An 11112-nucleotide genomic window follows, 5' to 3' on the forward strand; every position below is an offset into this window, starting at 1 on the left:
GAAGCTTGGTCCACATAGTCAGCGAACTGACAGCACCACACAAAAAGGAAACAGTAAATTTTTGTGGATCCCAATTTATCTTTTAAAAGCTTTCTCCTTAAATACTGTGTCTATTTTACAAAACAAATCTAGAAACACAGCTGGGTAAATATTCTCCAGTTAGGTTGCTCCAGCCATTTCGGAACCGGAACGGAGAAAGGTGTATGCGGTGGCGAACAAAACAAAACAACAAAATAAAACAACAAACAACTAAAACTAAAACTAAAACAACTCAGGTCCGCCCCCACCGAGAGAAAACCGAACTTAGCAACCAGACCCGTGCACGACAGCGGCAGCGGCAGCGGCAGCGGCAGCGCGCTGCTTTACGGCCCTCGCCCCGCCCCCTCGCCATCCGGGGCGTGAGAAGCCGGCAGACATGGCGGCGCCCTGCTCCCTCACTCTGCCTGTGGCTACCCTGGCCGCCTTGGCGCTCTTGTCTCTCGGCAGCTCCGCCGTTAGTCACGTCGAGGTAGGTGTCGGTGTCTGTTGAGGACTGATCCCCGGGAGGACCGAGTGGCCGTGAGCGCCTGAGATGTGGGACGCACGGCTGCGGAGGGAAGCCGCCTGCAGCACCTTCCCTCGCCGGGCTGTGTTGTGGAGCGTCCGCCCTGAGGAGGGTGACCTGATCCAGCCTTTCAAATTGTCCTGTTAGGAGTGCGAGGCCATCGGTGACGGAGCAGGACCCCGTACTCGGCTCTGGCGGCAGGCAGGCAGGGCATGCGTAAGAACTGTCCTGGCTTTGGGGTTCTGCCCCTCGGCCCCGACCTACCTCTCCTTGAGGCTGTCGGACGTCTGGCTTTCGGATGCGTTTCCCAGCAATCCCTCCAGCGAAGCGATTTGGAGTTCTAGCATTATTTTTAGACCTGTTTGCCCTGCTTGCTCAGGAACCTGGGGCGTTAGCAGACATTTTAAAGACACTGTGCCAACGTTTCATCTCTCACCTAGACTGAGTAGTTTCCTGACTATGCCTGGAGTAGTTCTGGTTCTTAGTCTGTCCTTTAAGCTCAGCTCGGAGTAACTTTTCAAATGCTGACCCGATCGTGACACTCAGGCCCCCTTCTTGAAATCTCTTGCTCCCTCTTTAAATGTTCCTCAAACCACTGGGACCCCTTCTGCCATTGGCCCAAATTTTCTTTGTCTGCAGTTGTCTCTTATATTTTTTTCATCTTTCGGATTTTTTCCCAAAATGTTACTTATGTAGAGAAACCTTTCCTGACAAAGTCGTATTCCCCTGTTACAAACCACATTTGGTGTCTTTCTAGAAGTGTGGGGGCATTCTTTGCTAAGGACAGTAATGGCTAATGAAGGCAAACACCGTGACAGGATGTCATACCCACCAGAATAGATGTCTATGCATATAGTGAATTGCTAAATGCACATACTACTGCAGTGCATTTACGTGTCTGCCTGTATTAAACGCTCATGTTCTTGAGAGAAAATTGCATGTGTTTTGGTGACTTTCCTATCACTATATATTCCGTGGTGCCTGGCATGTACAAGGTGCTCAGTTAGCTAAGTGTTAAGTGAGTAAGTTTACATTGCCCACCTTAGCGTTTTCAGTAAAGTTTCAATGGCATGACAATTTTGAGCCTGGAAAGTAGAGATTATGTAGGTCAAGCCTCATTTTCTTTTGGAGAAATTCAAGCCTAAAGTGCAAACTGACTTGCCCCAGTGTCATGTATATCTCAACTTTAGCTCAGGCCTTCCTATCCCTAAACCAGTGGGTTATCGACAGTAGCGCCCTACTTGTTGCTTTCCTCAGTGTCTGGGCATCTGTTAAGGAAGTTTTTGGGGGGTGGGGGTGGGGTGGTTGTAGTGGTGGGTGTATTACACTTGAGTGGAACTTTTTGTCTCTGAAAGTTTCCTGCTAGCCAGATAGCAGAAATGGCCATTTATTAGGCAATCACTTTGTTGCAGTCTCTGTTCGTACCTACATTGGGAGTCTGCTACCAGCTCTATAGATGGATGGTGCAGGGTGGGGGTGGGCGGAGGTAAGCCGAGATTCTCTAAGGCATGCCCAAGTCAGTGAGTGGTAGATCCAAGCTTGAATTCAGACTGCTCTGGTAATGTGCTCTTTGGAAGCAGAGCTGCGTTTGGAGCTGTGCGCATCTGCCTTTATTTTAGTGTGTCTGCTGTTTGATTTTTTTCCCCCTTTGGTCAGTTTGACACATGCTAGAGTCCTTTGGAAAGAGAGAACCTCAGTTGAGAAAACTATATGATTGCCCTGTAGGCAAGCCTTTGGAGACATTTTCCTGATTAACGATTGATGAGGAAGACCCAGCCCTTTGTGGGCAGTACCTACCCTCCATCTCTGGGCAGGTGGCAAGCTAATAATCAGCATCCCAATGGCCTTTGCTTCAGTTCCTGCCTCCGGTTTTCTGCCCGACTTCTGGTCCTTACTTTCCTTTGTGATAAACAAGCCAGATAAGCCCTCTCCTGCCCAAGTTGCTTTCGGTCAGTGTTTCGTCACAGCAGCACAGTGTGTCATGAAAATTGTGTTTGCTAGTTGGGAAGATGATGTTTATGCTGAAGTTTTTAATGTGTAGAAATAGCAAATGTCAGTCACACACATTGCGATGGTATGGAGCGGTGCATGGTACTAAGCTAGAGGATATTCTGAAATATCTTTGTGCATTCAAATACACATATTCAGCATGTAAAAAGTATGGATAGTGAATGGCATTTTAACAGGAAAGCTATGAATTTGTATATGTATAAGTCTGACATATATGTAATCCAGACATAAATCATTTACAGTGTAAAGACTGAGTGGAAAATTAGGAGCACATAAGAAAAAATTGTATGTGTCTGAGATAAAGTGTATAAAAACAAACAGCCTTTCAGGAGCTATCTCCTGCAAGAATAGCTAGAGAAACTGAAAACTTGAAACCAAAACTCAGCGGTTCTTATACATGCTTCAGTATGTTTTAATATTCAAATATTTTCATTATTTGATAGCTGGTGTTTGGTGTTGTGACTAATATTGTAGAGTGATCATAGTTACAGAGATCTTAGAGAATCAGCAGCAGTGTTTGTCACATGACGAGCTTGAGGATGATGTCAGAGCACGAGGGGCTGTTTTGTTGGTTGAGGAAGGAGGGAGATAGTGTGACCTCACACTTGGGATCAAAGCTGTCTTCAGGATACTGTTAGACTCAGAGTTGAATTAAAGGTTGAAAAGTTCTTGGCATAAAGCATTTAATCAAATGTGTGCTAAATTTGGACTGCGTAAGTACATCTACCTGATGAAAGGCCCCTGTCAGAGCTTAGAGCCTGTGGGAAGGGGGGATTGTAATGTATGCAGTAAACTACTGGTACCCAAGAAGAGGAGGAGCACAGTAACGAGCATAAGCCATGGTGAGGGAGATGGTGTGTGTGGTGCGTTTTAGATGATAACCTAGGTTTTTAAAACAGATAAATTCCATACAGAAAGACTAAAATGTGACTTCAGTAACTCACTTGCACTTGTTTAATGCTTCCTAGTTTGTTTTTTTTTAAAGATTAATTTATTGTTATATGTAAGTCCACTGTAGCTGTCTTCAGACACTCCAGAAAAGGGAGTCAGATCTCATTACAGATGGTTGTGAGCCACCAATGTGGTTGCTGGGATTTGAACTCAGGACCTTCAGAAGAGCAGACAGTGCTCTTAACTGCTGAGCCATCTCTCCAGCCCCCAATGCTTCCTAGTTTTAAAGCAAGGACATGCGTGCAACAGCATCTCTCTGTGGTTCTGTAATGACACTGTGGCGTGGGGTTGGCAGAGCGGTGCTCAGAGGGTGTGGAAGGGGGGAAGTGGGTTCCCTCCCTCCCTCCCTCCCTCCCTCCCTCCTCTGTGCTAGAGATGCAGTCCTGGGGCCCATGCTTGGTAGGCAGATACTCTGCCATTAACTTAGGCCTTCAGCCCAGGAGCCAAGCATGCTAGTTCAAGTTTAACTTTGTTTAACGAGTGTCTCAAGCAAGACTGCAGCTTGACCTCCAGATTTCTAGGTTAGGGCTTTTTTCTCAGATAGTGTCTTAAATTAGGTAGGGCTTTTTGCACTGAAATAGTATCTTTTAGAAGTTATGTTAATTGACATTAGTTAATTAACACTAATTAATTGATTGTATGTACCATGGGGATGCTTGTGGGTATCAGGGGACAACATATAGGAGTCAGTTTTCTCTACCATAGGATTTGAACCCAGGCCCCCAGACTTGGCAGCAATCACCTTTAGCTGCTGAGCCTAAAGTAGTTCTAAGTTATGTTTGATTATTCTGTCCATAAGGGCAAGTTCAGTATCTTCCTAAGTGGACTTGACTGCTATCATAGAAAAGCCCACGAAGGGCTGGAGATGCTCAGGGGTTAAGAGCCGGGAAGCTTTCCCAGAGGACACAGGCTTGGTTCCCAGCTGTCTAGTACACCAGTTCCAGAGGGGCCAGTGCCTTCTGCAATGTGGACACTAGGCGTGCCCTTGGTGCACATACATACATACAGGCAAAGCATGCATACACATGATTAAATCTAAAAATTCAAATAAAAAGGTCCATGAGTCCAAAATATTGTTTACCCCCTTTGATTCTGGGAAATTGTATGTTTTCATAAAATGTGTGAATGTGTGAATGATTTTGCCTTTATCTGTGTCTGACCCATAGGACCAAGCAGAACAGTTCTTTAGAAGTGGACATACAAATAACTGGGCTGTTTTGGTAAGTATGCTCTTTAAACATATATCTTGGTGCTCACATTAGATAGGTATCTAAAAAGTTTTGTGAAATGTGAATTAAAATTTTAAAAATAAAATTTATCCCTTAAAATAAAAATTTTGATAGAAAAAGAATACCCTCCCCCTCCCTCTATCTCCTCTCCCTTCTGACCTCCCTCTTCCTCTCCCATTCCACTTTGTCTGTCTTTGAACAGAGGTCCTATGTAGCCCAGGCTGGTTTCAGACTCCCTATGTAGCTGAGGCTGGCCTTGAACTGCTCGGGTCCTTGCCTCCACCTCCAGCTCCTAGGCTGACAGGTGTGGCCAATACAGCAAAATCAGCTGGCTGCTGGATTACAGTGTGCGAGTTTGTGAACTTGACTTTTTTCCTCAGGACGGTAATTCCAGGTCTTAGAGTTGTGGTGCACACTGTCCCCTGGGAAGGCTGCACTTCTTGTTCTGAACTCAACTCTTAATTCATTAGCTTTTTCCTGTTTGACTGCTGCACAAGAAATTAGTGTTTGACTTCCCATTATTTCATTTCTGAGCATGGTTTGCTTACTGGCCTAGTTTTTTCTCTACCTTCCATTTCCCTGCCTGGTGTGACTTTATATCTTTAATATAATCTGGATCATGAGTTTGTGCTTGTCATTCTCCAAATAGAATACATGTAAGTTCAGTTTTCCTGTATGTTGATCATTTTTACTAGCAGAGTTTCATGTAATGGTGTCTTTAGGAGAAAGACTGAGTGTGCTTCAGTAAAAGACAAAGGCTGTAGACTGTTAGGAGACATCTGCGATTGGCGCACATAAAGACAAAGGCTGTAGACTGTTAGGAGACATCTGCGATTGGCGCACGTAAAGACAAAGGCTGTAGACTGTTAGGAGACATCTGCGATTGGAGCACATAAAGACAAAGGCTGTAGACTGTTAGGAGACATCTGCGATTGGAGCACATAAAGACAAAGGCTGTAGACTGTTACGAGACATCTGCGATTGGCGCACGTAAAGACAAAGGCTGTAGACTGTTAGGAGCCATCTGCGATTGGCGCACATAAAGACAAAGGCTGTAGACTGTTATGAGACATCTGCGATTGGCGCACATAAAGACAAAGGCTGTAGACTGTTAGGAGCCATCTGCGATTGGCGCACATAAACACAAAGGCTGTAGACTGTTACGAGACATCTGCGATTGGGCGCACATAAAGACAAAGGCTGCTGGGCGGTGGTGGCGCACGCTTTTAATCCCAGCACTTGGGAGGCAGAGGCAGGCGGATTTCTGAGTTCGAGGCCAGCCTGGTCTACAGAGTGAGTTCCAGGACAGCCAGAGCTACACAGAGAAACCCTGTGGAGGCCACGGTTGAACCCCGCTTCCTCTTGTGAAAACAAATGGCTTAGGTTTAACATCCCACATGAGTGTATGTCGTCATGCACTCCATTTGCTGGATATTTGCTAATTTATATTAAGTTGATGTTTCCTGGCATCTCCTCTTCTCTTCTCTCAGTACTCTGTCTACTTCTTGTTAGGTTTCTGGCTAATAATTTGTAGTTGAGAGTGAGGGCAGTTTCTTATGCTTACTAAATAAGCTGCCACAGGCCTTTACTTCACACACAGTTCAATAGGAATCCTGGCCTTCATCGTTTCTTCTAAATTGTTTTAGACATCTTCAGACTTCCAGTTAGGGGACCTGCAGGCTTTGGCAGTGACTTGTAGCCATCTTACTTTGTTTTCATTTCTTCTTCAGTTTTTTTTTTTTCCTTTTGGCCAATGCTCTGTCAGAAGAGACAGGAGTTCTTGTATGTAAATGTCTGTAAATATGTCCATTTCCACACATAACTTGGCTTACTTGTTTTAATACGGTTAGAAATTTTAGTCTGTCCCGTTGCATTCTTGGATGATAATTCACTTTATTAAGGAAACCACACAGTTATGCTTCTCCCTCAGATTTGTCACTTGTGCTCTGGCCTCAGGCCTATGGCAGGCAGGTGTGTCTGCAGCCAGTCTCTCTGTATGCCTCATTGGAGGTAGATTTCAAAAAAAAAAAAAAAAATAGTTTTCTTTGTGTTAAACTTAGATTTCCCTAGTAAAAGAGGTTTTTCTTTTCAGTGTTGTATATATGTGTATCTGAGTGTGGGTTTGTGGGTGTGAGGACAGTACCCAAGGAGGCCAGAAGAGGGTGATGGGTCTCCAGAGTCTAGAGTTAGATTGTGAACTTTACCTTTCCTGGTCCTGGGAACTGAACTTGGCTCTGCAAGAGCAGTAAGTTGTCTTAACAGCGGACTCATCTCCAGCCCCTCTTTAGGGCCCTTGATATTTTTAGCGATCTTTATTTTAAGTGAAAAATTTGGTTGACTTCTTGTAGTCTTTAATTCTGTAACTTTGTAACGTAGCTCTTTCTCTCTCTCTCTCTCTCTCTCTCTCTCTCTCTCTTTCTCTCTCTCTCTCTGTGTGTGTGTGTGTGTGTGTATGTACAGGAACCCATTTTGTAGTTGTATTTTGGTGTCTGTCTTACTTCTCACAATGGATGAAGCAATTAAATTAAGAAACAGACATTACATACCACATACACACCACAGGAACGCTAGTCTGTGAGATTTCTGATGTTTTCTCTGATCTAAAGAATTGAATCTTTTAGAAATAGAGACACTACAGATGCACAGAAATGGAGATGAGCTGTGTTGGGTCGGTATTTGGTTAAATTCTGTGTAGCTTTCTCTTCAGCTGGGTAATCTTATTTAATACCAGTTGTAAGAGCCTTTCTTTAGGGAGATTGGTTTTATTGAAAGTTGTTTTATGTTCTTTGATGTTCCTAAATCTGAAATGCTTTCTTCAGGCATTTTCATAGAGACTTCAAGTGCAGTAATTCTGAAATCCGTGCTTTGACTCATAAACCATGTTTTTGTTTTAACTCCAGGTGTGCACATCACGATTCTGGTTTAATTACCGACATGTTGCAAATACTCTTTCCGTTTACAGAAGTGTCAAGAGGCTAGGTATTCCGGACAGGTAAGCCATCTCAACTAAGTTTAACTTAAACTCCCATGAAGACAGCTCTCAGCTGAGTTGATTTTGAACGAGCCCTGATTCTCAGTTTGTGTTTTTGTTGGACATACCTCGTGTATGGTGCAGATGTTAACGTAGGACCACAGTGCATAGTGCACATGAGAGCAATGAGCACCAAGGTAAGAGATTTGGTAAACTCTGCTTATTTCATGTTTATTAGGCACTTTCCTTGGAGTTTTTTTTTAAAATAGGTTACTATTTTAAGCAGAAAAAGGATTGATTCAAAACATGTTGATTTATGTATTCATCAGATTCTGGGGAGAGCTGTAGCCTTCGCTAAGCAGGGACAGGAGAAGCAGATAGTATAATGGGAAACTAAAAATCCTGACACGAACCCAGCCTGGTGACAGATGCCATGCTGCAGATAGCTGAAGCTGGGCTCTGTGCTGCACAGTGGCTGCAATGTCCAAAGCTACTTCATGTTGCTCCTGCCTCCGCTGCCTGCGCAGAGGCAGCCCTGGCACCCCCAGCCTCTTACTGCTTCTTCTGGTACCTGTTGGAATGTCATGCTGGGAGAACCTAGGTTTGCTGACTGTGGTGGTGCTGCAGGGTGACTGGAAGGATGAGTGAATGGCATTGTGTTTTCTGAGTAGGAAGATGGGCTCTGCCTCTGCAGAGTATCTCTCAAGTGGGACGTTTCCTACTTGTAGCCCACAGAAGACACAGTTGTCTCAGTTCAGGGTTGATTCACCGAGTTCCCTCAAGGGAGGGGCGTGTTCCACGAGCCAGCTAGTGAGACAAGAGTTTGAAAGCTGGCTTTTGTGCTGATGTTGGTTGTAACTTCAAAGACTCAGCACCTGTAACATAGTGCTAATGTAATGGGACCATTGTAGGATTCAAGTAAAAAAGCAAAGATAGAATAAGGTGCTGCAGAGGCAGAGGACTCAGTGCATGGCTTGGGGGCCACAGGCACTGCGTTCTACGTAACATGATCTTAGTCTGAGGAAAGTACAGACGCACAGCTCAGTAGCCGTACTCCATGTCACCTAGGAATCAGAGCAAGCGCATGCTCTCACTGCTTTTAGTGTATCACCTGAGTCTGAGAAGGAGGGTGGCCTGCCTGTCGGGTCTGCAGTGGGCTTCTCTCCCGCTCTCAGTGGTCCTGTCGGGTCTGCAGTGGGCTTCTCTCCCGCTGTCAGTGGGCTTTCTCAGGCAGCACTTTGGTTATAACTTTGCCTCTGTCCATCCAGAGGCTTCACAGTAATTTTATTTTGGAAGCAGAATGGAGTCATTAGGACACATCGCTCTGGCTTGAGACTTGGAGGGTTGCTGAGAAGCGCAAGGACGTGACAGCATGTGCTCTTCTGTATGCCGACTTTATTAAGCTTGTCCTTGAGTTCCTGAAGGATTTCTTTTGAGGTTATTCTGTTTCAGATGCTTGTTTGTAGCTCTCTTTATATAGCCTTTGTTCTAGACATGAATTGGGAGATTCAGACAATTCGATTTTATACTGCTTATTTTTTTAACAGAGAAATCAACAAAAAAAGAGATGGTTTCGCTGTTAGTTTAGTATGGGCAATGTTCCTTTATAGCATTTACAGTTAGAGGTTTCTCTAAATACACATTATCTTACTTTATCTTACAAGACTTTTTAGAGATTGGTATAATTATGCATGTGATTTAAATACCTAATTAGATCCTAAAAGGTGTATTTCCATATTGAAGGCAGTGGCTAGGTGGTCATGGAAACAGTATGAAGTAACCCTAAGGATGGGTGGCCCTTGGATTTCCACTTTCTCTTACTTAGTACGTGGGTGGCTGCTGTCCAGTTGCTGTTCAGTTTGGTTCTCCCTCATGCCTAAGCCTTCTGCTGCAGTGTCTCATCAGGCTCTGTGCATGCAGTATCTGTTGCTCTCTAACCCTCAAACCCTAAGTCTCCCAAAATCTGACACATTCACATAATTCCAGAGGAAACGTCTGCACTTGACCTGGAGTGATAGACAGACGAAACACAGGTGTGCTAGCATGAGTGTCTGAGGCAGGCATCAACAGATTTCCTGTGCAGAGCTGGGTCCCATCTGCAGGGTACTTCATTGTGTGTTCTGCAGTCTGAACCATCTCCTCCCTTCCCGGCTCATCCTACACGCAGCTGTTAGACTGAGCTTCCTCTGATACCACGTGCGTCATCTCAACGCCCACGAGCACTGTGGTGAATCTGTCTGTCTGATAGACCCAAGCATTTCTAGCTGTAACTGGTGTTTTGTTAATTTTGACTCACTGTGTTCAATTTGTTAGCTTGTTTTGGTTTCTCTGGCCTAACATTTGGTCATTCATGTCTAATTTTGACCGTTTATCCTGCCTAGACACTTTGAGTGTCTCAGGTTCACTTCAGACTCAAGCGTCTTGCTGTTTTCATTGTGTAGAATGCTTTGTGTAGGAAGGTCACCCTGATTTCTGTTAATTGACTGATATGTTAAAGCCATTCTATTAGTTTGTAAAAAATTAAAGTCAATATGTTAATAGCATTAAATTTTCATTCCATGACTAGTTTATACTTTTGTTTTATTGTACAGAAAATCATCTTTATAATTTGTAATGGACAGAAGTAGTGGGACTATAGAAAATATGCTTTGTAAACAATTTCTGATATGCTGCCATAGTTACAATCAAGATAATTTTAGCTAATGTCTTTGAATGTTCTTTCTCTTGTCTCCTGTCACTTTCTAACAGTTTTTTCTCATGTAGTCCTTAAACATGTAAATAATGGTATTTGAATATAGAGCCTTACACATTCTGAACAATCTGTCCTTTTCACTTTAGCAGCTGATGTGTCTCACACTTTATGTGATATTCCTGGTGGAGCAGTGTATAAGATCCTTGTGTATGTGTGTGTGTGTGTGTGTGTGTGTGTGTGTGTGTGTGTGTGTGAGGTGGGCATTTAATGTGGTTAGGAAATGAAATGTGCTTTAAGAAGAATAGTGATCTAGGTAACAGGGATATTTTAGCCACTATCTTTGTGCTGTGGTGGTGCTGTGGTGTTTAGAAAACAAAAAAGATCAATTTGCAAGCCTCAGAAGGCCTTCAAGGGCATTTTCTGGGCACGAGGGAACATTCTGTCCTGTTGTGTAGCTGGATTGAGAGGTCTGTGGATGCTTGTTCCTTCCCCAATACTAGTGTGTTCGTCACTATCACTGTCCTGGCTGGTAACAGGATTTTCATGCTCATGTTCTTTAGAGTCATCTATTCATGGATCTTCACTTTCACATGACCTTTCTGTGTGTGGTAGTGGGATGTACCCCTGGCTCCTAATCACATGACCTTTCTGTGTGTGGTAGTGGGGATGTACCCATGGCTCCTAATCACATGACCTTTCTGTGTGTGGTAGTGGG

The 11112-nt window shown here is 44.0% G+C and overlaps 1 protein-coding gene across 1 annotated transcript in view; it reads left to right on the plus strand.

The window, feature by feature from the left end:
* Positions 1–386: 386 nt before the first annotated feature.
* Positions 387–11112, plus strand: part of Pigk (phosphatidylinositol glycan anchor biosynthesis class K) — an 86530-nt gene continuing 75804 nt past the window's right edge. Inside the window, exons 1-3 of the mRNA XM_031375900.1 lie at positions 387–508; positions 4672–4725; positions 7635–7726. Coding sequence (XP_031231760.1) covers positions 416–508; positions 4672–4725; positions 7635–7726 — 239 coding nt within the window. The 5' untranslated portion in view covers positions 387–415. The remainder of the gene's footprint in view (positions 509–4671; positions 4726–7634; positions 7727–11112) is intronic.

This window comes from Mastomys coucha, unplaced genomic scaffold, assembly GCF_008632895.1.
Source record: "Mastomys coucha isolate ucsf_1 unplaced genomic scaffold, UCSF_Mcou_1 pScaffold16, whole genome shotgun sequence".
In the NCBI taxonomy this organism is placed as follows: domain Eukaryota; kingdom Metazoa; phylum Chordata; class Mammalia; order Rodentia; family Muridae; genus Mastomys; species Mastomys coucha.